At 41.4% G+C, this 27,865-nt stretch overlaps 1 protein-coding gene across 1 annotated transcript in view; it reads left to right on the top strand.

Moving 5' to 3' along the window:
- The window catches only part of LOC109981938 (protocadherin-15), a 233,723-nt gene extending 207,929 nt beyond the window's left edge, over positions 1-25,794 (top strand). Inside the window, exons 29-39 of the mRNA XM_065959676.1 lie at positions 713-928; positions 2,330-2,418; positions 3,775-3,951; positions 6,796-7,014; positions 9,111-9,119; positions 10,374-10,493; positions 18,940-18,961; positions 19,574-19,606; positions 19,759-19,832; positions 22,591-22,705; positions 22,855-25,794. Of these exons, the coding sequence (XP_065815748.1) occupies positions 713-928; positions 2,330-2,418; positions 3,775-3,951; positions 6,796-7,014; positions 9,111-9,119; positions 10,374-10,493; positions 18,940-18,961; positions 19,574-19,606; positions 19,759-19,832; positions 22,591-22,705; positions 22,855-24,819 (3,039 nt within the window). The 3' untranslated portion in view covers positions 24,820-25,794. The remainder of the gene's footprint in view (positions 1-712; positions 929-2,329; positions 2,419-3,774; positions 3,952-6,795; positions 7,015-9,110; positions 9,120-10,373; positions 10,494-18,939; positions 18,962-19,573; positions 19,607-19,758; positions 19,833-22,590; positions 22,706-22,854) is intronic.
- Positions 25,795-27,865: the final 2,071 nt, after the last annotated feature.

Here is a 27,865-nt window from a genome sequence, read left to right as displayed (position 1 = left end):
CACATCTTGTCTAGGTTTGCTGTGAGCTTTAAATAAAATGTGCCAAGCTGTCAGTGGGTCCACACCCGCCTGCAGTTGTAATTTAAAATAATATTATAATAGCTATCCATCTATGGTGTTTTGACATCCTAAGACAGAATAACTTGACACTGTTGAAACAAATCATGAATATGCTAAAGGAAATGTCACCCCCCCCACCCCCCACATCTGTTAGCATAAACATTGCTAACGTCCAGTTCCAGCCGCTAACCTGACAGTTATGGTATGTTGTTAGAAGAAAACTTGATTTGTTTTGATTTTTTCTCATGACTGCAGAGTATTTGTGTGATAAATAACAGCATGATTGAGGCATCAATCATGGATGTTTTTATAGGGGTTAAACAACACTGAATAAAAGAAGGAAGGAAGGTAGTGTTTTTTTTTTTTTATTATTATTTTGCTTTTCTGGCCCAATTCACTGATGTCACAGCAGGTATTTCCCATTAACTGCTCAGGACTAAAACATCTCCTGTGACATCATTGATTGGGAAATGGTCAGAAGTGTAAAACCATACAGCCTCCGACATGGTCAGGTAGCTCTGACAATGGTTGGTTGATGCTGGGGCAGACTGTATCGAAATCTCAAATGTGAAAATATAAGATGATTTTTTTAAGTATAAAACATTGATATTTTTTTCTCTCTGGTGTGTGCATGCTGTCTTGTGTGTTATAGGCCACTGATAAAGACACGGGGAATTACAGTAAGATGGCTTACCGGCTGATTATCCCACCCACACCAGAGGGCCAAGACAGCTTCGTCATAGAGACTTACACGGGAATCATCAAGTCAGCCATCATGTTTCGAAACATGCGCAGGTCCTACTTCACCTTTAGGGTTATTGCCACGGATGATTATGGAAAAGGCCTCAGCAACCGTGCTGACGTGGTGGTGAGTATGACGCCTTTATAGTGTAAATGTAGGTTTGTGTTGACAAATGTGCTGCATACAGTGAATGTATTTCTAGTAGTTGTGTTGTGTTTCTGCACACATGGGTGAGTCCTTGACCGTCATGTTCCCTGCAATTCAGTGGCATATTGATTGTATGTTGCATTCAGCTTTCACAGCATGCTTTCTCTGCATTGAACATGTCTTTGAAGTGTGAAATTGGTTTGCAATGTCACCGGAACACAATTCGTGTATACAGGAGCAAATCCTTAAGGGGGTACTCCACCAATTTTGCACATTGAATTCAATTTACTAGGTAGGTTGTGCTGTAAAGCTTTCAAAAACCATATCTTATGTGGCTCTATTTGTTATTTATTTTAAAAAAAAAAACATCATATTATCTATCTACATTATTAAGCTCATGTTTGTCAAATACATAAAAAGGCTACAACAGGCAGCCAATTAGCGTAGCTCTGAACAAAGACTGGAAAGTACAGGAAGCAATCCGCCTGGCTCTCGCTAAAGGATAAAAAAAAAGTTTGCCTGTCGAGGAAGAACAGCCCTAACCACAAATGTATACATGTGAGGGAAGCTCTATTTGTCCTGCACAATGGTTTGTTTATTATGAGACTAGATGATGATTTGTTTCCTTTTTTTTTGCTCAGCAAAAAGGTTCAGGTCTATTGAGTGTTTTCCAAAAGCCAAACGATAATCAAGATGTGAGCTCTGTAACCGGCTGATGGTCGAATTGAACTCCTTCTTTCTGCCTTGTTATATTACTGCTCAAATTTCCTGCACATCTTTTTGTTTACATATAGTATGTGTTCCCGCAGGTTTATCTATACAAGTGTCTGTGTGTCTCTGTGTGTATATTTCTTTGTCCCCATAGTTTCTGCCACTGTGACTGGGTTCAGCTTTGCCCCCAATTCACTGCTCATCTTTCCCGACTGTGGTCAGGCTTATTTTTTTTTTTCCCTTTCAGTGAAATATGTCCGACTAACAAGCCTCTAACGGGTCAGGAGAAGGGTCTGGGACATTGCCTGGCTATGAGAGAGTCAGCGAGTGCTTAACCATAGTGCTTGTTCATTTTTTAAGGGGAAAGCTAATTTCACAGGAGCTGCTTGGGAGATTTGGCTTCAGAGCACAGAGGCCTTTGCCTATGCACTTAACTGCAGCGTCAGAATTAGGTCCTGTTAAGTTTACCGCATGGCACAAATACAGTCAGGCAATTAGGGCGTCTCACTGGTCCATTGAAAGAAGCATTTCCATGAACCAGCCAACTCTCAGTAGAACACATTCTCAGTAGAATTACAGATGTAATCACTGTTCATCTGTATTTTCTGCTGCCTGGTTTTCCTCTTGGTACTTTATTCTACTCTGTCCTCATATGTCTCTCTTTTCCAGGTTTCTGTTGTCAACGCATTGGACATGCAGGTTGTCGTGTCCACTGTCCCTCCACATTTAGTGGAAGAGCATAGGGAGGAGCTCATCAGGTATGACGATTTTTTTTTTACTGAATAGAAATATTGAATTAGAACACGGTGTATTATGTTAGCCTGTTAAATAAGAGGGAATCACTGGATGATTGAGCGACTGTATTGTTTTGTGTTTCTCTTCCATGAAGCTTGCCATGTCGCTGCATTTCAGAGGACAATTTCTCGCCCAAATGTTCCTTTTGTTGATTGATTTCAAGAAGAGTTGGAACGGCAAAATTAGTTACATCTCTGTGTTCCAAGCCTTACTAATATTGGTGATGACACTCTAATTTGCATAACAATGAGGTTTCGAAGGAACAGCACAAAGTGTATATTTTGGTCGTGGAAAATAATCAAAGACTTAAAAATTAAGTGACAGAACACTTGTCTTCGGTTGTTCAATAACCAAAGACACATGAATTAAGACCCCTGATCAGCCAATGAGACAGTTAAGTCTATCCTCCAGAGCTCTTTTTTCCTGGTCCAAATTAATTAATGATCGGGATTCATGGAACATCTTTTTGCAGCTCTTGGGGCACACTGTTCAGTCTAATTAGTCAATCTGCAACGCGTTAATAGTTGTTGTCAAGAGCTCGCCGTGATTCTCCCCACAAGTGACACCACTCTTTAGGCTGAAAAACACACACATTAGTCATGTTAAGCTCTTTGGAGTATAATGACATTTGAGGGGTCTGAGATTTTGCATAGTGCTGGTGATGATCCAGGGTCATTTTACCTGAGTGTTCAGACTGTTTATCCACCTTGGCAAAGGCAGACAGCACGGCTTTCCTTTTATTGGCTGTAACTTGAGGTGTGGATTTCTCCTTGCCTGAATGGGATTATCAGAGCCTTGCTTTGCCAAGAGTCCGACGTGGAGAGGAAAACTGCTGCCCAATGGGGCAATCATTGCCAGAGTGGGGTACTTAAGATTGGTGGCTCTTATATTACTTTAGGCAAAGAGGTGCCGGAAATAGCTTGAGCCGTGCTCTTGGAATTATAAATCTGAAGTGTATTGGTCCATAAATGAACTGCTTCCTTGAATTTACACCTTAAAGGACCGTTTTCACACTCACATTCATCTCACTCTGACACCCAGCTCAGAGAGGGAAGCTCAAATGCTGTTATGACATCACATACTTTAGGGTTACAAAATCTGGCTGATTATCATTATTTCAATGATTTAATGAAAAAAGACAACGGACAGTGAAAACCAGGAGTAAGTATATTTACTTACCTATAAGCTAGCATCAAACAACAGCTAATGTTGGCCTTTTTCAGGGCCTCCCGCCTTGAGCATGATGTCAAAAGAAAATGAGCACCATGTGAATATGTTGAACTGACTTCTGATTGTTTTTGTTTTCCCGTTCATTTCAGAGTTCTGGAGCGTCACGTCCAGGACCAGATACCAGGCGCTAAGGTGATTGTAGAATCCATCGGGCCACGTCGTCATGGTGACGGCTTTGAACTGGAGGACTACAGCAAGTCCGACCTGATGGTGTACGCCATTGACCCGCTCACAAACAGAGCCATTTCCCCTAAGGAGCTCTTCAAGTGAGTCAGGCGATTTTATTGAAAAAAAAGTACAGTCAACCATTTGGGATAAATTAAGTCCTAATGTCCCTGCTCTGCTTCAAGTTTTCCATACAGTCTCTCTTTACCCTTTGTCCATACAGTGAGTCAGCAAATGTATCTGTATTACCCCCCCCCCGGCTTCCACCTCTAATGTGTGTCCATTTTTTCCACTGCCTTCACTTTTAAGATTTGATTACCCTGCAGGAGCACCAAATCTGTCGTTTGTCTTAGAGAGGGCAAGAAATCAGAAGAGAAAGGAGGGCAGGAGTTAAAGAGAGAAACAAAGTGAGAGTGAGGCAGGCAGTATTTCAGTCAGTCCATCAACCCGTCATGCCTGTGCCTCAAAGGTTGTTCCAAAAGCCTGGAGAAATGCCAACTATGGTTCTTTTTGTCTTTGTACAATGAGATCAAGGGATTTCTGTGTGCTAAAACGCTGTTGGACCGGTGAGAGGCCATGTTTTGCAGGCTTTTATGGGGACATTGAAAAAGTGCTTATTAGACACTTTAACATCCCATCTGGAGAAAAAAAAAAGTCTTGGCCTTAGCTCGTTCTCACCTCTGAAGTGTTTCTCAGCTTTTCTGTCAAAGCGATCCGACACCAGTCTTCGAAAGGCATCTCCATCAGGGCATGTGACTTGCACAATCAATAGGCATCACCATCTGAACTGTCCCTTACACACTCTTTCTTTCTTTCTTTCTTTACATTAAGCAGGTTGACACCATCCTCTGTCTTTATTTCTCCTTGTCAGAACAATTCAGAAACGTCCTCCTCCCTTTTCTATTGGGACAGAATTTTGAGACAGTTTCAGTTCATTTGGAGAAGCTCCACTGAAATGACATTTAGAGGTGCTTTGTGTATGAAGTGAATTAATCTATTGACATTATCTCAGTGTCCTTGACCATCAGATGAGGGTTCCCGACTGATTCTTAAATTTTGGATTGAGGCTAAAGCCATGGGATGGGTGGCACTGAAATCATAAAAAACAGCTTCTTCTTTTTTTTTTTTTTTTTTTTTTTTTACAAAAGCCAATGACTAAGGCTGTTATCTCAATCGGCAGCCTTAAAGAGATCTGAGCTTAAGTTGAACGAGGCTTCTTACATCCCTGCTTTAATACGAATCTGCTTCCTTGGATATAGATACTGTCAGGAAAATCATTTTGAATAGAGGAGCTGTTTATGCATTCAGCGCATGTCTCACAATATTGTGAGGTAATTACATGTAATATGTCTGTGACTTTGCTGCCAGAGGGAGAGAGATGACATAGTAAGTGGATTCTTACATCCCACTGCACTCCTGCCACCTTGAATCCAGTGATCTCTACCATTTGAGCCCTCTGGAGGACGGATTGCCAGGGAGACCGGTTGATGACCTTCATCTCCGCTCATTTGTCCACCTATAGAAATAAACAAATCTGACAGTAATTGGATGTGGCAGTGTGCTCACTCCGGTGATGCAGAATATTTGGAAGGCACTCTGGTTATTGTAACAAAACAACAATGACACAACAGTGGGTGGATTTCTTGAATGTATGTTGCCTTATTTATTACAATTGCAGTTTGTATCGTAGATACAAGAACATGAAATAATTGTCTCTCAGCAAATGAAATGGGTTTTTTTAAATGTTTTTTAAGCTCAAACAAATGTGTGATATATCATTCTGTTCATGTGACAACCTGTTGTAAACAAACCCAAGAAGACGTGTTTCATTTGTAATTGGTATCTTTTTTCTGTGGCGCATACCTTAAATGTCGAGAGGTCTACCTTTTGCGAAAGTGTAAAAAATAAATTAACTTGGCTGCATTTGTTGTTTACATTGCAATGCAGTCTTGGTAGTAACGTCAAATGGTTGCTTGTTTTTAGAAACCATCTTTTGAGATACTTGGCGTCCAATGAGCCTTTTCTTTTTATTTGAACCCGAGTGTTGTGGCAATTTTCGTCACTCAGATAGTAGTAGCCAGTCTGTTGCTTGATTCTGATACAGTATGTGTCCATAAATAATTAAATACTCACAGATCCGTTTACCTCATTCTTTGTTTTTGCACTCGACTTTCCATTATTTTCGTGACAACATCCAAACTTAATGTCCACAAATCTTAGCTTAAAACATGATCAAAAATCATTAAGCTTGATGCTCCTAACCGCTCGGCCACAGACAAACATATTCTCACTTCTCAAACCACCTATTCATAGCGCGCTTTCTTAATACTAAACTCTACACATATTCTATAATCTATACAAATATTTGCCAAAATAAATCAATTATTCAACTTAATAGTCACTACAAGTTTTTATTTTATTTTAAATTAAATACTTCACATTAATTGTATTCTCATTTATAATGCTAAAAATTATAGAATGTACTATACAAAATCAGAATTCCTAAATTAGATGGACCATGATGAAAAATGGCTTCTAAACCGAGGACAGTGTAATTAAAGAAAACAACATAACAATATTACTCACAACGAAGATGGAAGTTCATACCACTTATAAACAACCCGTCTCTCTCTCTCTCACTCTCTCTCTCACTCTCTCTCTCTCACTCTCTCTCTCTCTCTCTCACTATCTGTCTCTCTCTATATATATATATCTATATCTCTATATCTCTGTCTCAGTTTTCATTAATGTGAAATTTTGACCCCTTTCACTTTGTTCACATATTTTGTTTTACAATAATGTACACTCAAATATATAGTTCTATAAAAATATTGATTATGGCGGCTGTAAGACAGATGATAGTCAAGACACATAACTTACTCAGCCACTTCTCAGCTAGAAAAAAACTATTTAATATCTGTTTTCATCCTGTCATGAAATTACAGATTTCTCGACGGGAATGTTCTGGAAATCAACAAGGAGTTCCAGCCGTACCTGGGTGAGGGCGGCCGCATCCTCGAGATCCGTTCTCCAGATATCGTTGCGAGTGTAAAGAAAGCGGCCCAGGCCGTGGGCTACACGGAGGGAGCACTCCTGGCGCTCGCCATCATCATCATCCTCTGCTGCATCCCCGCCATCCTCATTGTCATGGTCACCTACAAACAGTGAGTAGCCTCCCCTCAGGAATAATCTCTGGCCTCTGCGATCGTTAATCATCTTTAACTGGGTGTCAGGGAATAAAAGAGGGAAATGTATTTTAATTAAGGGGAGCTTTGTCTCGGCAGCTATTGTGTTACCCACATTTTTAGAGGAATAATTAGTTTCACACAGATCCGATATTTATACTTGGAGTGTAAGACATTGTTTGCGTCCTGTACCCTCCGGCCTATTAGGATAGAGCCAACAACAACATGTACGGCATTGTTGTGAAGTATTTGTCAAGTATTTAAGATAAAGATAAGGCGCTTCTTGCTTTGTTTCTTTGTGTGTCTTCATGGCTCTCTCTCTCTCACCGCTCATCAGACATGCTGACTGCGCACTCTGCTGGGCTAATCTCCCTGCTCATGCTCTGTGAAAGCAGATTAATTAACACTCATTTGTGACAAATATCTACAGCCAATTGTGACCGTCACAGTGTGTCTTCACACTACTTAATCATCACTGCCTGACACGCACGCACGCACACACACACACACACACACACACAGTAAACATTTCTCTCTCTGTTCTCTCTCACTCACCCACACACACACACACATAGTGTACAAAAACAAGATGTTTTTGTTTATAGCATTACTCAGATCTTTGAGATAATTGAACCTGTGTTTGACAGAAGTCAGATTCTTATCTCCTCTAATAGTTGGTATCCCGCCAGGCTGCCATGAACAGCAATGTTAGGGAAATGTTTATTCACAGCATCAGGGACGGGGTGGTTTCCCTTACACAAACGCACAGACCGAACACACACACACACACACACACACACACACACACACACACACACACACACACACACACACACAAGAAAAGCTGCTGATGGTGACACAAGACCTAACGCACAAACTGTCAGAGCAGATGGGCGCTTTGTTGGTGGCAACATTGCTTTGGTAAATTTAAATGATTTAGGAAATAATTTCCTCATCTCTGTGTGTCAACATAATTTGCTGTTGCGGACAGTTGTGGATGAAAATTATATTTAAAACATGAAATCTGTTTATTCGTGTGGAATAATTGAATTCTGCTGTGAATAAGTAATGGTGGCATCGCGCAAAAGGAGATTCACTTAAGATGAAAGCTATAGAAACTTCTGCATGTAGGCCTGCAGTTTGTGCTGGAGGGACGAGTGCTTCCTGCTTTGCATTGTAGTTAAAGAGGACATATTATACCACCTTTTCCAGCTTTTCAAACAGTCCCCTGTGGTCTAAATGAAACATCTGTGCTGTCCTCTGTTCAAAATATAACATGAATCAAGCACCAGAGGAGGTTTGTGATCCTGTATAAACCAGCTCTCTCAGAAAGCTTTGTTTTGGTGTGTGTGTCTCTTTAAATGCAATGAGCACCCCCGAGTCCCTGGTAGACATCACTCCTCTGTAGCGAAAATAAAAATGGCGGACCTGCGCAAAAGTTTTGCTTTAGGCTGGGGTTGGAGTCCATGGGTGGAGATACCAGGGGTGGGAATTTTTTTTTACCAGAATCCCACTTGTGGTGTCGCAAGGAGAGCAATTTTTTGCAGACCACAAACAAAGGACTGGATGGATTTATTTCACATTTTTGGGGTCGGTAGACACTCAGGTTACCCAAATATATGTTCAAAAACACTGTCAAAGTGGATTTTTCATAATATGTCCCCTTTAAAGGAAACATTCTGAAAGTTTTTTCTCCATTTTACAGATTGACAGCGTCTTGTGAAAATATATGTTGTCTAACTAACAATTGCATTAATAGTGCTCATTATTTAATCCAGTGTTCTTCAAAGCGAGGGGTCCAGAGAGTGTCAGGGAGGTCGCGAAAACTTGGAGGAACTTGGAGTTAAAAGGATCAAGAATAAAAAACGTAGAACAGTATAGGTTAATGCTATATGGGGGTCATGGCGTTGCAAAGTTTGGATACTACTGATTTAATCAAACAACTTTCTTTGTTTAAGAAAGACTACCCATACTAGCGTGTTACATACTTTCTGTAATTACTAATCTTTTTTGTCTCCTCTTCTCTCTCTCTTCTCTTCTCCTCACGTCCCCTCCGAATCAAAACCCATCACCAGGTTCAAAGAGTAAGTAATTATTCTTCATGTTTTACAAGTGATCGCTCTTTCATTGTTTGAGTTGTCATTATTTATTAATTATTTAAAGATGAGTCGAACATGTGAAGATAATGAGCAAAATTCATGCTAGCCACCGTTAAGAAATGTCTCTCTGACATAATGACATGAAGAAATGCTGATTCATCTCCTAGGTTACAGATTACACACTGAATGCTTCATTTGGCAGAACGAATAAATCTGATGACAAAAATCAAACCAGAAGTCAGCAACAGTCATTGTATTAATAATGTCCTCTGGATCATCATGTCCAATATGACTTCTTGTGAACTCGAGTGAATTAAAAAGAAAAGACAAGCGCAAGTGTCCTCAGTGTAGAATGTAGTTAAAAACTAACTCTGTAGTTGGTGGTAACATCCAAACAGACTTTAAACTTCAGAGTTACAGCACCATGTTGTCCAAACCTCAATGCTCGCTGACATTTTACAAAGTCGAGTGTTGTGCTCTTGTTTTTGTTATTCTCATGGGAAGCTCCACTTTTTACATTTTGATGGTAAAGAAAAGAACAACCTTAAAGGTTAAGGGGTTTCTAGTACTGCTTATCCCCCTGAGAATCAACACTTCACACATCTTTCACACTGAAGCATAACTTGAATTGATTCCAGCAAGCTGATAAAAAGACACGTATAGAGCAAAAAAAAAAGCCAGGACCAGAATGGCAGTGAATTTTGGATGTGCATACATTAGACATATACAGACTAAGATGACTCCCTTGTAATAACGTTGTTGCTTGTAATGAAATGCTTGCATATTCTGTAACAAATGAAATCAATGAAAAGAGAATAGTGTCAAGACCTTTGCTGTAGATTTGTGCTCAAAATGTTTTTCTAACTTCAAAAATGAGAATAATTTAAACATAAAAATAACATATTATATCTTTACCTAAAATGATTGTGAGCAGTTTTTCACTATCCAACCCTTATAAGTCTTTAGCCATGTCTCAACATAATACGAGCTTTAGTTTGGCCATCCCAATATTTTGCATTGCCCTCTTAGAAATGCAGAACACACATGGGCAATCATTTTGACACTGCATAAGTGGAAGGGAGTAGTCAATATCAATCGTACATTAAAAGGGAACTTAGACTCTGTTTTTGCTTGAATTTTCCTGATATGTTTCTGCATGAGTTTTTTGAATGTCATTGTGCACGTAGAATAGAAACACATACTTTTGTAACTGTAAAATGTTTTCTCCGCTTTGCACAGGCGCCAGGCAGAGTGTGCCAAAACTGCCAGGATTCAGATGGCTTTACCACCAGGAGGGAAAGCAGCTCCTGCAGCTGCTCCCAGCGCTAACCTCTATGAAGAGCTGGGTGACAGCAGCATGTGAGTCAAACCTTACCTTTTATTATCTTCCTCATCCCTCACATGTTCCCATGAAACCAAAGGTTATACTATATCTGGCTTCTTGGGTTCCTTTCTTTGAAGTGCTTACAGGTTGGTGCTGCTGCCTGGATATTTTGCTTTTTAAAAACCATAGCCGCTTTTTAAACCGACTACTGGCAGCTCAGACATTTACCTGCTTCATTAGATATAAAAGTCGATTCAATCAAGCAACGTATCTGCCTGCTCTTAGGCTTCATAACCACAACCTATTTCCGATGTAGCATAGCACACTGTCTGCCGCTGAACAGCTGGGGATCCAGCTCTAGCTTATGTGTGTGTTTCTAATTTGAGTGCGTATGCATTTTTTTTCAAGGCCCCTCCCTCAAGGTAAGCGTGCTTTTGTCCATAATATACAATATAGTTAACTGGGAACAGGAACAAGAAGTGAATCTGCCCTGTGCTTTCTAATTGATTTTGTCATTCATTTCTTTAAAGCTTCCTTTGATTAGTACCGACAGCGATTGCTTCCTGAGCCTGCCTTTACATACAGAGTGTTTTGCCATCAGCACAATCGGGTCTCAGCTTTCATGTATAATAACCCCCCCCCCCCCCTCTGAACATGTAATGAAGAGTTAATGCTTGCAGATTAAATGAGGTTGAACTGCAACTGCTGCCCCCGCTGGGTTAAATAATTTAGATTTACAGCTTGTTAAAGAAATACTGCTCCTTACGACAAGAACGCTATTAAGAAAAAGAAAATGGAAATTTAACGGCATGCTGTAAAGAGGCTTTGCGATGTTTACAACAGATGTTGACCAACACTCAACAACAAGCCAGAAGCCCTGGGTTCTATAGCGGGAGAAAAGCTCTCAAGGGGATTGTATTGTAGCTCAGTGTCATTTATTAGTGGGTTGTTTTTCCAGCCTGCACTTGAGACAAGAAGAGCCGCTCTTATAAACAACCCCATTAAAACACCTTGAAACTCAACACAAAGTTTTCTATGATGAAAGGTTTAGGTGTGTGTGTCTGTGTGTATGCTCTGTGCTGCCTGCATAGTCCCGAGATGCAGGCAGCAGATGAATCAGTATTTACCGTACGAGTCGCAAAAAGAAATCACTTCAAGCCTCTCATTTCATCCACATCTCTGACGTTTATGCTTCAGTCGTCTTACCATCTCTCTGTGTTTCTGTCTTCTCAACCATTCCTATTCCTCTGTCTCTCTGGATTCAGACTGCAGTAAGTAATCCCTCAACATGTGACATATAGAGACTATAAATAGGATCAGATTCACTGTAAGAAAAAAAAAAAGAATCCATGACCAGGAGCTGAACTCTCATTTCTCTCCTTGATCATGGCTTTTCAGAGCGTATGTAATTATTATATAAAGCTTTTAATTTGATGTGTACTTAAAGGTTGTTAAAAGGGTAGGATTTGTGATGTATCATTAATATCCTTGTGCATTAACCCATTTAGACCTGATGCTGACCTGTTTGCCTGTATATGCCTTTAACGCCTCATGAGACGCAGGCGTGCTTCTACCTTTAAAACCTGATGAGGCATCTGCGTTTCCTTCTTTTTTTCTTTTTTTGTTTATTGATGATTTTCTTTTACAAGCAATTTCAATTTAGATTTTAATCCCAGAGTGTTTTGAATTCGATGTCTCTACCTGATAACAGAGGCTGAGGCATAAAGATTTTAGTAAACGTTGAAACCCCTTGGAGCGTGTTTTTTCAGGCGGCCTTGGGTCTAAATGGGTGAATGTATTTCTTATAGGCCTGTTTTTGTTAGTCGTAAAGTGTTGGCTGTTAGAAAAGTTTTGTAGTTCAGAGCTTGTAGTCAGGGAAAGTGGAGCTCCCTGTGTTCAGAGGTCCTTCAAGACAGTAGATAACACTATCAGCAGTTTTACCTCCCAATTCCCATTACGGTTTCCTTAGCTGCTACCCTCACATCTCTAAGTGTTGTGACTGATTGCACTAATGCATCCACTGTGGGCTAATTTTGGGAATATATTGATAGTGTACTGTATCTGTGGCACAAAGCCCACAAAAACTACTATTATTATTTTACTGTATGAGTGTTTAATCACATTTAATCTCAAGCATTGGTTTAGAAACAGTTCCTATTTCTGTGCAGGCTCTGCAGATCTTCAAAATGAATCTGACATCATAATATACCGCTCGCATTGTTGAATTTACTCACACATTCCTGAGTATCAGTCACAATACTTCAAATCGTAATCAGTTGGTAGCTCTGTTTCTTTGCTTCACCTTTTTTCTTTTGCTTGGCTCCCCCTCATACCATCAGTCTTTTACCTGTTTCAAGCTTTCTTTTTCCTTCTTCACTTCCACCTTTTTACCCGATCAGGGCTAAAAAGTCGGCCATGGAGGACGCCGAACACCAGAGGATTCTTAGCGCCTTTGCCTGTCGCTCCATTGCAGCTCGCGGCAACGGGACATGGCACCGCAGCATGCCAAAGTCAGCGAGCAACGTGACCTTCCTCTCTGACCGCAACCCACTCATCACTCACAACCCTGTCTATGATGACAACAGTCCCCCCGGCAGTCCTGACGACTTCTCGCAGGGGAAAAGTCTGTCTGGGAAGCGCTTCTCCTTTTCCCCTTCCCACTCAGCAGGGCCGAGCTGTGCTTGGACGATGCCTGCTCGCATTCACAGAGGGCAGCTGGGTTACGAGATGCCAAGGAGGCAAGCTCTTATGACTCCGAACGACTGGGAGCTGCAGATACTCCAAGCATCCATGAGAGGCAGGGGAGGGCCAGAGAGTTCCAACATGCTTAACCTGAGTGGACGCACAGAGAGTAAACTGTCAGTCCGTGAGCAGGCCAGACAGTTTGAGCAACAGGCCCTCCAGGAACAAACCCTCAAGCAAAGCAGAGACTCCCTCGGCTCCCTCTCTTCCATTCTTGTCAGGGATCGAGACAGCGATGACATGCTGGGGCTGTCGTCAGAATCTCTGCTCTCTCTTATGGACTACAGTCCCTCCTCTGTGGGCAGGGACGTGCCCCCCAGCATTATCATCACTCAGGGAGATGAGTCATGGCCTTTTCCTAGCCAGAGGCCGACTCCACCCGTCCTCAGGAGGTTCAGCTCCAGCATCTCCAGCTACATGACAGTTCAGCCGTGTCAGATTCACGTGGAGATCATACCGGACCCTCCGGAAAATCCACCGCCGCCGCCTCCACAGCGGCCTCGCCCGCCTTCCCCGACCACATCTGCTCCCTCAAGTCCACCACCTACTCCACCTCCACCTCCTCCTCCTCCACCGTCAACTCCTTCCAAACCTTATTTAACCCCTTCTTCTCCCCTGCCTGTCCATAAACTGTTTACTCCCCCACCTCCTCCTCCACCCCCTATACCCCCACCGCCTCTTCCACCGCCTCTTCCACCGCCTCTTCCTCCGCCTCTTTCACCCGCCAGCGATCACTCGCGTCCTTTCGCCCAGTTCATTCCGTCCTCACTGCCGCCCGTGTCCTCGCTTCGCCCTGTGTCGGAACGGAAACTTCCCCCTCCTTCCAGCCCGTCACAAACAGACATGGGGAAGAAAAAGGAACTCAAAGGGATCCTGAAGAACATTCAGAATCTCGCCGACATAGAGAGGTCTGTTGCCAACCTGTACAGCCAAGTAGACAAAAAAAGCAAGGTGCCCAAATTCAACAAGAAACCACAAATGGCCGAGGAATCAAAGGGTGCTAACAAGCTGCAAGGCTCTGATCCGTGCAACGGGCAGAGCACGCCAAACATGACCGACTCCGACTCTGCAGACAAAATCAACTACAACTTAGCCGAAAATGGAATGAGTCACCAGAACGAGGAAGCAGAACTGCAGCAGACAAACCAACTGAACTCAAACAGTATAGACAGTCCGGAGCTCAGTGAAGACTCTTCCTCTCAAACCACACTGTTCTGACTTCTTCTCCTTTTCTCCATGCTTTCATTACTTCTAGTTTGACATCTCCATACCTGTTGTTCCTGTTGTTCTGAAAGCTTTCATTTGATTTTTGCACCGTTGGTAGTATTTCATATGAGATTTGGCACAGTCTAAAGAGACTAAATGCTTCTTTTTTTTTTTACCTGATACATTTTATGGAAGTCAAATCTTAGTGTCGTCTGCCAAGAAATGTACTCAGCTCTGCCACATCGGCTGCACAATATGCTTTAAGGCTTGCATTACAGCATAAATGAGGTTTGCATGTACAGTCTCAGTTTGTGTTTTCATTCTGTGAACAGCTTTGAGATCTCTGATAGTGTCAAGTATACCCTAGAGTAACCAGATTAGGAGGTTCATGCTGTCATAAGTATGTTATTTGAGTTCATGATCTTAATTTTAAAACCAAAAGCTGTTTTAATTAAATTATACTAAACACCTACATTTATGAATTCCACCACCCTGGGGCCTTGTTTGTCTGCACATCGTTGGTTTTAAAACTTTGTATGTCTTTAGAAAAAAACAAAAAAAACAGAGCATAACAGTTGAGGCTGCTGTTGCTTCCTGCGGAATCCAAATTAGGCGAAGGGATAATTGATAACGTTAGATGTTTTACAAATGAGGTAAAATTACCATAGCTGTTAAAAATGTTCCCAAAGGTATGCAGATTCTTTGAAATAAGCTTTGGAGTGTTGAGGAAAGATAATCACATATTTGTCTGTGAATCATATTCAGAGAGTTGTTCCAGTCACTTGTACTATGTAAACATTTTTTTAGATGTATTAAACAAAAAGTAAATGATCAAATATGAGGAGAAAAAATAATAATGCCTCCGAGCACGGCAACAGTGGGAAATGCACATTTGAACCAAAACAGATGGAAATGTATGCACTGAAACCAACATTGCATAATTCTTTTTCATATAGCATTTTACACTGAGGCAGGCTAAAGGAAATCCTGTTACTTTAATGTGACGCAGTTGAATACAGATTCGACAGGGTCAGGCACTTCTAAGAGAAAACATTTTGTTATTCTGGTTAAAGCTCCAGCTGTTAAAAAAAACAAAAAAAAAACATTGACTGAGCTCCCCAGCAGGCTCATGCTGAATGAAGAGAGCCAACCTCTGGGGGACCTGTCTATTCACATGTCAGCCCAGATCCCCCCAGCATGATGAAGTAGTCAGTGTGATGTTCAGCTGCACACTGGAAAAGGCTAATTAGAGAACCAATCAATCGTTAAGCAGGGCCGCTGCCTGTGGGACTGTCGAGCGCTGTTAGCTTCTCCGTTGCTTTTCCATCCTTCTGACCTTCTGCCTGTCCCATTTGTCTACGTTCCTCTCTCCCACTTTCTCTCTCCCCCTGTCGTTAGCTCCAATACGTTCCTATCCTTGGCGTCTTCTTGTTAATCTTTCCCTGTGGTTCTCAGGAGGTTCCTTTGCCTTCTTTACACTCATTGCAATGCAGCATCTGTCCCCTCTCTTTGCATTTTTTTTCTTTTTTCTTTTTTCTATGCTCAGGTTTTTCACTTCCACTGCTCTCCATCTTTCCCTCACATACCCTTCATGTGTTTGTTTCACCCTCCGTGTCCTGAGGCAAATGGCCCCGCAGCATACCTCCCAATCCACAGCGATGTAATGTTTGATTCTTCACACGTACCCCTGATGGGCAGATCGAAGGCCTGCTAATTCTGTATTCTATGTTCACTACATGGGGTCAGCGCTTTTTTTTTTTTAAAAGGCTAGCCGCTCACATGCTGGGTTTTTTTTTTCTACCCAAAGAGCAGAAAGCATTAATGGATGGTATTCTTTGCATTCAATTTATTTTTCAGGCTGGTTTTAGCATTCCCTTTTTTTGTGAACACCAGGAAGACGGAATAAAAGTTATAAACTGCTGTTAAAAATTACAGCTAAGGTGGGAAACTTGAATTGGGAAACTAAATTTAAAGTATACGTAGAGAAAAATCAAAAAGCTGCTCCACACCAACAATTCAGTGCAATTGAAATAGTGACGCTTACTTTGTTATTTTGGCAAAGCATTTAATTTATTGACTCCTGTCAGGACTTAAAAAGAATTTCAATAAATATCTCATGAAGTCGTTTGAAATAAAATACCTGCCCCAGCTTTAGAGAAGACAGAGATCTAAAAACTTGAAATCACTTTTCTAAGGAAATGTGCAAAATGCCGGTGACTCTTCTAACTGGATATCCGCATTATTGTATTTTACTTAAAATGTCTTTAACCAGGAGAACCTCATTGAGATGAAGAATCTTGTGATCAAGAGTGTCCTGGCAAAGAGGGTCAACAGCACAATAAACAAGTTACAGACATTAAACACAAAGCAATTACACACAGTATATCTGTCCCAGAGCAGAAAAGTCATTATTCAAAGCATCTACCTGAAGCATGTTCCTCCAACACCTTAAATCTACTTTTGAAAAAGATTTAAAGAGACCAGCTCCCTCAGACACAGATCATTCAGGAGATTCCAGGCCACTGGAGCAGCCAGTGAAACTCCTTTTCCCAGTTTCAGGACCAGTTTGGGAACATATAAGAGAAATAGGTTTTGTGACTTGGTTGCAGAGTGAAGACAGTGGCTTCCAGCACTTTTCACATGAGGGGAGATTAAGTACAGCCTTATAAATAAGGACATGCCAATAAAATGAACAATCATATGAAGAATAATTTGTTCAAGCAAGAACAAACTTTATATGATACACACACACAAAAAAATGAGTTCATGATTATTATCGATGTGTGCACGAAAAGCCAGATCAGAAGTGTCCTTTGTTGCAAAAAATACAAATCAAACTGATCCTGACCAAATGTTGTTTTGGTTATATAGTTCAACATTTTGGGAACAATGCTTCAGTTCCTTTTTGTCAAAAAAAAAAAGGCATATCGTCAGAAGACTAAATCCCTGCCTGTTAGCTTAGTTTAGCACAAGGCAAGTGACTCTGCCTACCAGCCCATCTATAAGTGCACAGAATAACCCAATATGTCTGCTTTGCTAAACCTGTACAAAAATCAAAGTAAAGAAATTACAATATATACTTTTACAGAGGGTTATGCCAGGCTGAGAAATAGTCAAGCACTAATATCCCCCCGCCCCCCCACAAACCCCAGCTTGATCTTAATGTTTTGCTCTGTTTTTGTACATTTAAATAAACAACATGTAACATGCTAATTGGTGAGCTTTGGGAGGTCCTAATGGGCAAAGTTTGTTTCCTTTTTCACAGAGCCAGACAAGCTGCTTCACCAGTCTTAATGCAGAGTTAATTGGCTGCTGGCGTTAGCCTCACATTTTCTCATCTAACTCTCGACAAGGAAAAGTACATTTCCCAAAAGGTTGAAGTAGTTCCTCCTAGAAGTAGGTCTGGTGACTTTGTTTGCTTTCAGTGGAATACTAAGAAATGATTTTACAATTCTCTAAAGATATCACGTAATGTAAAAGTATACAGGGGTTTTTTTCTAAACTCAAAATCATCTTCCTGTTACAGATAAACTACATCTGGTTATATGTATTCAAGATCTGCTTTTTTAACAGACCTCCCCCTCGACATGTTGGTACCCCAGTGTTCCCTCCAAGTCTCCCTCTTGTGCAAACTTCCTACAGCAGCAGCTGTCCACTGGGCTCCATGTTGCATGAGGCAGCAGTAGCCAGCAGCCATGCCAACAGGTCATCCATCAGATCCCTCTCCCATCATCCGCCTCTGCCTGGGAGGTGTGGCCATATGGCTGTGCTCTGTCCCCTGCTCCCTGGCCATAATAACAGATTACAGCCCTCCAGAGGAAGCTCACATCATTGCTTGGCCATCTATCTGAGTGTGGAACGTTGTCGTTATTTATGGGCCTCGGACAGGTTACAGTTGTACGCTTGTGAACCTGGAGGTTTCAGACGGGGCTCCTCCATTACTCGCTGCTTCTCACTGACTCGCGCTGAATGCATTGCAGATGCACTGTTGTCCTCCGGTGCTGTGCAGTCGTTTTTATTTTTATACATGTCTTATATTGAGAGAATTATTAACTTTAATAGAAAAAACATTTCCTTTTACAGAGTGAGAAGACATTGGCACATTATGACGTGGAAGCCGGAGCCAATTCTATTAATTTTCTAGACGAGTTTCTCTTCATATCTACCCGGAGATGCTTTCGATAGATCTGTATAAAGGCGTTTTTTTTAACATTCCAATCTTCCCAGTTCTTGTATGTGCATTTATTGTTTGGATGAGATAAGGGGATTGGAAGGCTTTCCACACAAGCATGATAACATTGTGGCCTTAGGCGCCCTTTTTTTTTTTTTACCGAACTGACGTCTGCAACTCTGTAATTTAACACATAAAAATGCACAGTAAGTAAAGCTGCAGTTTTTTCCTCGCTGGTCAGCAGAATGTAGCCACACTAGTCCTGTAGACTTAACATTTCATTCATCGGAAAGCTCTTGATATATTGCTGTCAATCCATATTCATTATTTGTCTTCTTTTTTGTTTTTTTTACTCCCCACAGGAGGCGAGGCTACGGCAGACAGGTAAGCATTTCTGTCCTGATGGCTTTTTATCTCATTGTTGTGTCGCCACATTTTGTCACTCTCAAGGCCGCTCGAGGCAGCTTACGTCCTATTATTCTTATCTACAACTCACTTGATGGGAAACCAGTGAATGAGATTAAGATGAGATCCTCGCTGATAAGACTTCTGACACTGACATTACAGTGCGGGTCTGAATCGAAGGTCTCCAATGCTCCTGTCAAACGGCAGATAAGCATTTTGATTTGGCTCCTCTGTTGGCCAAAGAAAAAGACACAATCAGGAACCAAATAAAAAAGACTCCGTTATCATCAACTTTTTTTTTATCACTTTTAAATGATCTGCATTCTATAAGCATCGGACATATGCAGGATTTTTACTCTTAGTTGTGCTTTCTTAATGTCATTCCCTGTTTCGTTTCCATTCCTATGTTATCAACCTTTTAACCTTGCTCCTCCTTGAAGTGTAACAGACTTTAAACTTAAAGAGCGGCCGGCTTTTCTTCTGGCTTTCAATCTGAAATGTGTAGAGTAAACTCCTCCTTGTGTTTGTGTCTCTACTGACCACCCCTTCCGTACCTTATCCTTCTTCCGTACTAATCTCCGGCTGCAACAGCAACTGCTGAGGCCTTCTCTTCTGAGACCTGAGGTAGAAAAACCCTTCCTGCTTTTCTCTTAATTCACAGGGATTGTAGTCATACTGCTGTATATACTCGCCCTGTTTCCTGCTTCTCTTCTTCTACTTCTGTCGTTCTCTGACGATTGCTGAGTAATTTTTCTTTCTGCCTCTCTGAAATGCAGGAGCTCTCCATGGAATCCGGTATCGACCCGGGCCAGGACTACTACACGCAGGACTACTACAATTACGACCAAGGGTGAGCATGCTTCATCCCTCATCTGTGTAACTTTTAATCCATGGAACTTTTTAAGTAAAACAAAATGCATCTTTAGGACTATTTTTAACCATAGCCTCGCCTTCCAGCTCTCTGCACTGCACTCCTCTGGGTGAGAAGAGCATTTTAAAGCAGTTCAGATTCAAATTAAAGGCATAACCAATGCTGCCCCTTCAGCAGAATGCACCATCTGAGCGTTTACCCTCTTTACTCTCGTCAAATGAGATCAATTATGCTGCCCTGAGTCTGTGAAAGTGTTTTCCCATGGTTTAATGGATTGAAGGTGGTTTGGCTTGCCTTACATTTTGCCCATATGGTCCTAAAGAGGAAAAAAAAACATGGAACACCAAGCTGTAACAGCTGCTGAGAAATTGTTATTCATTAAAAGCCCTCTCTCTGTCTCTGTGGCAGGTGACTTGAACCTCTCTGGGGTATTACACTGCAAGTTTATCACAAGACAGAGAAGCTTTTACACCTTAAAGGATTAAATCACTTAAAGGAAATGTGACAAATGTTAAAAACTGTCCATATTGAAATTACACGTCGTAATTGCCTCTGTGGTTACCTACCGACCTACCTGTCATCTTTGTTAACTCTAATTATCTCAGCCGATGCTCGCCGTGTCTGTGTCACACTTGCCCTCGCTGGAAGGAGCTGTAATTATAATTTAATGGCATGTCACAAAGTTCATTGCGAAAAGCTGCTTCTGCCGATGAGTGTACCGTCACAATAACCAGACGCCTTTGATCTGTTTCTATTCACATTAAGAAGTTCACTCTTAAAGAAGTCAAGCTTTGAATCCAGCAATCAGCAGACGGTTTGGTTCTCAGAGGCGCCCTCACATGATCAGAAGGAGGCACTGACAGTACCTCTCCTTCTTAATTTAGTACTGTAGAAAAGTAACGACATGTCACATTTAATATTGGAGGTCTAACTCTACTGAGGCCTCCGACTTCACTCAAGGAGTGAGTGATTACTTTTTAGATTTGTTCCAAATGTGTTTGTTCTGTCTCCACCTCATGTTCTGTTATTTTTATGCCAACTGTGATCAACACAAGCAGAAGATAAACCTGTTTTCTTCTCTGTTTTTGATTTATTGATGATTGGCAACACACAGGGAGAAAAAGCATTCTGCTGTCTTTAGTGGAGAGAGTTGAAGGATAGTCTCATTTAGCTTTTACCTGAGAACAGCCATGCATCAAACGAACAAGTATATTTATATGTTTTATATTTCATACAAAGAGGCAACTCAGTGTGCTTTCCACCAATAAACAAAACATCCAAGGGCATATTAACACGACGTGCTCAAACAAAGGGAAGATTGAAGTGCTGAAATACAGTTACAATACTTGGAATGTCAAATTCTACTAAAAGAGAATCATTTAATAATACATTTTAAAGAGTGGTTAAATGAGGATATGATTCTTCAAAACTACATAACAGTTACTTTCAGTGCAGTAGAATAAATTATAGTGAAGTAAAGCTAATGAAGTTAGTAAAGCTTTTATTCAAAGGCACATAAAAAAAACGTTTTTTTTTTAAATTCCACTTGATTTTAAAATGTCTTTGTGAAGAGACACATTGGAGAAGAGTTAAGCAAATTATTATTCAAGTGTTTTGGGCTTTCAGATCAATATTATTTTATCACAGGTCATTCATATAGCATATTTAAAAAGGCTTAAAACATGTTAAAGAACTAATGTGACCCCAAATCCTGCCTTAATTTGACAAATGTCCCGATAACTAGAGAAAGGTTAGGGAGAAGTTTGTTATCTGTTAAATATTGTAATATTATAATCATCACTGAAAGTTGTGTCAAAAAGAGAATATAATGTTTTATAACTCAAAAAGTACATAATAATTATAATAATTAATAATGATAAAATAGGCTGCATGAAGGTGAAGTGGTTATTGGTGTCGCCTCACAGCCAGGAGGTTACTGGTTTGAAATTCCCGTCGGACTGGAGCCTCTCTGTGTGGAGTTTGCATGTTCTCCCTGTGCATGGGTGGGTTCTCTCCATGTGTGGGTTCTCGTCAGATACTCCGGCTTCCTCCCACTGTCCAAAGAAATGCTTGTTAGGTTAATTGGTGACTCTAAATTCCCCGTAAGTGTGGCTGTCTGTGGGTTGTCTGTCTCTATATGTCTGCCCTGTGATTGAGTGGCAAACAGTCCAGAGTGTAACCCTGCCTCTCGCCCAATGACAGCTGGGATCGGCTCCAGCCCCCCTGCGACCCCGAACAGGAAAAGCGGTCAAGATAATGGATGGATGGAATAATAATTAAATAAATATGTCAATAAATAATTAAATACATAATAATCAAGTCCTCAAATTGCTTTAGAAAAAAAACTAGATATCGATTAAAACCAAATAAAATATAAATTGATGAGGAAAAAAAACCATAAAAACAAAAAACAAACAAATGAGTGCGATAAATGATAATAATGATATAGGAAGTTCAATCCTGGTTAAGAGCAAAATTAAAAAGGATGTCTGGTTTATTTAAAAGTTTATATATTCCGTTCTATTAGTGAAACATTTATTTGTAGCCATTAATAATTCAGTATGAGATCTGTAAATGTGTACATTTTCTAAAAGAACATTTAATGAGTAATGTTTGCCAAAGCTCTCCGGTTGAATAAAGGATTTATTAAAACTATACGAAAAAAAGTTCAAGGTTGTCTGTCAGGTTTTCTAAAGGCGGTTTTATTTTCCATATAAGAATGTGAATCTATTTGCAGGTATGACCTTCCTCAATACGGCAGTCGACGGAGGCTGATAACTCCCATGTATGATGAATACGGGGAGGTGATCGTGGAGGATGATGGGTATTTCTACAGTCCTCATGGCCCCGAGGTAACATCTTTTTATACTCTCAGTGAAAATGTCAATTATTATTACCATAACAGGTTGTGTGTCAAATGTATTATTGAAACAGCAGCATAAACCCTGTGTTACATTCCAACATTGTGACAAGGTTTTTTAATGAAACATGACTGTCTTAGGGCCGTGGCAGAGGCCGTGGTGGCATGCGGGGTAGAGGTCCAGGAAAGAGGGTTGCATTTAGGGACATGCCGCCAGAGGAGGAAATTGAACAAGCTGAACCAGGGGCGGAGGGCGAGCCTTCGCAGGCTGCCAAGAGACTGAAGTCTGTCATGAAGCTCAGCAAACTCTTGGCGGCGAGCAAGGGAGGAGAAAAGCCATCTGATGCTGGTCCTTCTGGCCCGTCTCCGTGGAAAAAAGCCAAGATGTTCAAGATGTTCGGTGCCGGGAAGAAGGACAAGGATTACGCCAAACTGATGTCAGCTCGCAGAATTGACAGCCAGGAGAGTCTGACTGACGGACCGGCACTGATGGGACCTATCGACAGCAAGTCAGATACCCGCAGCCGCCTTGGCAAAGTTTTGAAGAAGATCAACTTGGGCAAAAAGTTGCAGATGCGGAGGAAGTCGCAGAGCAGCGTGAGTCGAAGCTCGGCCACAGGCAGCGAGAGAGACGAAGAGGCCTCACAAGTAGCGAGCGAGGATGAAACGAAGTCTAAAGTGTCCATTAGTGTGACAGAAAGTGAGCCAGAAGCAGGTACAAGTGGAAGCAGTAAGGAGAAAGGCTCTGATGAAGAATCATCAGAGAAAAGCAGCATTGACAGAGATTATCTGAAAGTAGATTTAGACCGGGACGATGCCAACGAAAGCACAGTGGACTCAGAGGAAGAGCCTGATGATGAGCCAGGGGATTCTGATGAGGAAAGCAAGTCCAAATCCGAAGATGATGAAGAAGAAGAGACGGAGAAGGAATCCGTGAGTGGGAAAGAATCTGGGACTGAAAAAGAATCAGAGTCAGAGAAAGAATCAGAGTCAGAATCAGGTACGGCGACAGAGAAGGAAACAAGCACAGAAAAGGGTTCAGGAACAGAGAGAGACTCTGATGAAGAGTCTGGGGAAGAAGAGGCCTCAGGTAGCACTAGAGAAAGTGGCTCCTCTGCCCGCTCTTCCATGAGATCATCGGCCACCGAGGCTAGTAAAGGAAGCGGCGCGTCAGGTGTGAGCAGTAGCGGAAGTGGAAGCGGGGCGAGGAGTGGGAGCGGGACAGATAGAAGTGAAAGCAAAAGTAAGAGTGGCAGTGGGAGTGCTAGCACTGCTGGATCCCTTTCTGGCTCAAGTGTTAAGTCATCACAGAGAACCAGATCATCAGGGAGCGGTGTAACTTCAGAGAAATCCAGTGAAGAACTTAGTGAGGCCGAATCAGGGACAGGGACAGCCAGCGAGGCAGAGTCAGGGTCAGGGACAGAGACAGCCAGCGAGGCTGAGTCAGGGTCAGGGTCAGGGTCAGGGTCAGGGTCAGGGTCAGGGTCAGGGAAAGGGTCAGGGACAGCCAGCGAGGCAAAGTCAGGGTCAGGTTCAGGACATGAAGAGTCTTCATCTCTTCGATCCAGCCAGAAAGAAATGTCCGGGTCAGAGTCTATTGGTGGGTCTTCATCAGGTAGTCATATGACAGATCAGAGTTCCTTAGGAAGTGGGCAGAGTTCAGTTCGTTCCCGGTCCACCAGTGGTAGCCGGCACTCCCAAAAGTCTTCCCTAAGCCGTGGGAGATCTGAGGAAACGATCACTGAGGAGAGCGAAGAAGAAGAAGAAGAATCTGAAACTGCTGACGAGAGCAAAGAGTCGTCTGGCGAGCTCAGCGATAGCGGGTCTTCCAGGAGGTCCAGTGTGGCATCTGGAGATCCTGGGCCCTCTACCTCTTACACTAGTCCCCCATTCACCTCGGAGATCAGAAGCATCGGGGAGACCTCTTTAGAGACATACGGAGGACTGTCCCCGATCACTGAGGTGGACGAGGACGCCATCTCTTCAGACAAATCTTTAACAAGCGTCTCTGAGTCTGAGACCGGCAATGCAACGAAGAGTTCAGGGGAAACAGAAGAGACATCAGATGCTGATTCAGAGTCTGAAGGAAACTCCACCGCCTTCTAGAGAGACGTATAATCCGCTGTGAAGTAAGGGTGAATAAAATCAATTACCCTTGCATGGGAGTGAAGAAATACTGCTTCCTACTACAGAGTGTTTCAAATGTCCAACCTTTTTTTCTCATTCACCCTCAGCAAGACAAAACCTCTGATTCTCTGCTGCAGGAAACCACCAGAGTTTTTTTGCTCTTTTTCTTACATCTTTGACTTCTTCTTCTCTCTGATGTGTTCTGTGGTCGAATGTATTTACTTCCAGTGCAAGACCTTTGCTCTTTTGTCTGCTTTGCTGTGAGAGTTTATATACTATCTGTCTGGACTGAATATTTGACTGAATACTTCACTTTCTAGGGACATACATAATTACTCTTTTCCCCAAAAATTCAAGATTCCTCGCCATAAAATATCTTCCATGAATACCTGAGGATAAAATCTGGGTTACTACTTTTGTCTAAAGAATTTCTCTTGCTTTTAAACACATTCATCTAACTGATACAATCTCAGAGAGCCCTCAGAGTGATAAAAACTAACCTTCATGACATGAAAGAATCCAGGTTTGGGAAAAAAAAATGTATTTGATGTGTATTTTAATTTCTAAAGTTTGCCCATATCCCATCTGTTAACATGGAGGAGGCGGAGCTTAAGACCTATACTACAGCTAGGCAGTAAGAGAAGCTCTAAATCTCATTTAGAGAGGCTTATTGTTTCATCCCTTTTTGGTTACTAAACATAAAATCTTTTCATAATGACCATGAGAAGAAAGAGTTATCATAAGATCACAAAGTATGACCCATTAATACACAATCTTTCCCAGGAGAAGTGGTAATTGAGTTATTATTTTTTTATCATGGAAGGAAATTATGGCGAGAATTTCTCTTGAGTGCTGTGATCTTGATACTTTGTGTACAACACATCTATCTGCAGTGCTTGTTTTATTAAAAGAATTTCAAGATTATGTTCCTTGTGCAAAAAAACAAAATATTCTTTCTGATTTATTTTTCTCCCTATTCAGGTTGGGATAAAGAAGCGGATAAAGCTGGTTGTAGATCGAGAGAACGAAACCAGCTCGACAGGAGAGGAGAGCGCCACGGAAACTCAGAGGAACAGACTCCCCAACAGCCACAGCAACATCAACGGGAACATCTACCTCTCACAGAACGGAACTATCGTCCGAACTAGGCGACAGCCCCACCCGAACAACCTGAAGGTGGGCTCTCCTTGCCGGCTCGGTAAGCATTTTAAAAAACTAGACAAGTTGGGAGTGACACATGAAGAACCCCCTCCCATCATTAGCATCGAGGGTACAGGAAACAACACAGAAAATGGAACCGGCACATGTGTCTCCTCTAGTGTGGATGTCAACTTAAACACTCAGTCCTGTGGCACGCTGGGATCCACCAACACAATTCTTAGAAGTTTTGGGTCCAGAAACAATATTGCCAAGACCTTGATTGACAGGAACAGCGTGGGCCCATGTGTCAATGAGGAGCAAGAGACTTGTGTTGACAACCACAAGGCCAGCAGGGAGACACTGGAGTCCCACAGTGACCACACGTTATCGGACGAGGACGAGCTATGGATGGGACCGTGGAACAGCCTGCACATACCAATGACAAAACTCTGACTGGAAATGCAGGAAATGAATTTCCTTTTTTCGTAATGTTCCTGTCTTTATCATGTTGCGTTTGTTTAGAAAAAAATATTGAACAAATGATTGTGTGCCTCAACTGGACAAGCTCACATCACTGTCCATGACAGATGATTGCACTTCGAGTCCAATTTTCATTTCATCATATTATGTTAGAACTTACTTTTACCAAGAGTTTATCACCGACAGGGCTAATAGAGACAGGAACTAAGAGCTGCAAGGCAGTGAGTGCCTCAAAGAAATATGTCACTTTATGTGAACTGTGCTCGACATGATTTTTTTTTTATCTTTATCTTTATCTACCACGGAAGATGGGCCTGTTTTATGAAGTGATTCCATGTTTTTTTCTTTAATTTCTCAGCCTCATTTTTTTGTTGTTGTTTTTTTTTTGATTATCCTAAAACAGATCACAAAGATTGTTGTTCGTTTCACTATGATGTTAAAGGGAAGTCATGGTGAGTATATAAAGAAATGGTGATTATATAGTATATGATAAAGAGTAAAAAATCAATTATTTTGCTAATAGCGTTTTACTTAAAAAAAAAAAAAAAAAAGAATAACGATTGTCATTGATTATTTTATGTTGTGATCACTCTATAATGTTTTTGGGGAAATTTCTGAAAAATCTATCAAATTATTTTTGTCTATTTTGTATCTAACAGAGCTGGAGAATCTATCAAATGACATTAAAGATATAATACCCATGTGTATGTCATCGCTGTATTTCAGCTGGGAATGAAGACAGTGTGATCAAAGTGTTTTTATATTGACATTTGTAACAGAACGCAGTATTTTCCAACCCATTTACAACCTGCAGACTCAACCTGTCAGTGAGTATTTATTCACTGACACATCAGGACCCCAAATAATGGGAAAAGGACAACCAAAAAAAAAGTGTACACACCGTACAATAAAGTTCTAACCTTCTGTGATGTGTTTTCTGCAGCATAATTCCAGGCTTTGAGTATTTCTGCTGCTTGACCTTTGCCTCAATGTCAAGGGCTTCAGCAACATGAACAGTGTTTAACAGTAGATACATCACTGTCTGCACGACAAGGAGAGCATGTTTAGAGATATAAGATTCAGTCCTTGGATTATATAATGGGAATGAATGTTGAATATAATGCAGCACATAGCAGTGGCACTCAACAGTCAGCTCATGATAATACAATGTCTGCAGTGAATGAGGTCTGTCAGAATGAAGCCTACTTTGTACAGCCAGCTTTCACTCTAAATAAAAGCGATGACAGGTCACCGTACATGGGGATACGGATAGCTACTGTATTCTCTGAAAAGTAGTGGGAAGTATGACAACAAGTCTGGGAAACTGACAGTTTTCTTGAGCCCACTTTCTCACCTGTCAACATAAACTGCAAAAAAAAAACACCATGGTTTCAAAGATGACAGT

Source organism: Labrus bergylta, chromosome 10, assembly GCF_963930695.1.
Source record: "Labrus bergylta chromosome 10, fLabBer1.1, whole genome shotgun sequence".
Taxonomy (NCBI): domain Eukaryota; kingdom Metazoa; phylum Chordata; class Actinopteri; order Labriformes; family Labridae; genus Labrus; species Labrus bergylta.
This window is presented reverse-complemented; position numbering and strand designations above follow the sequence as displayed.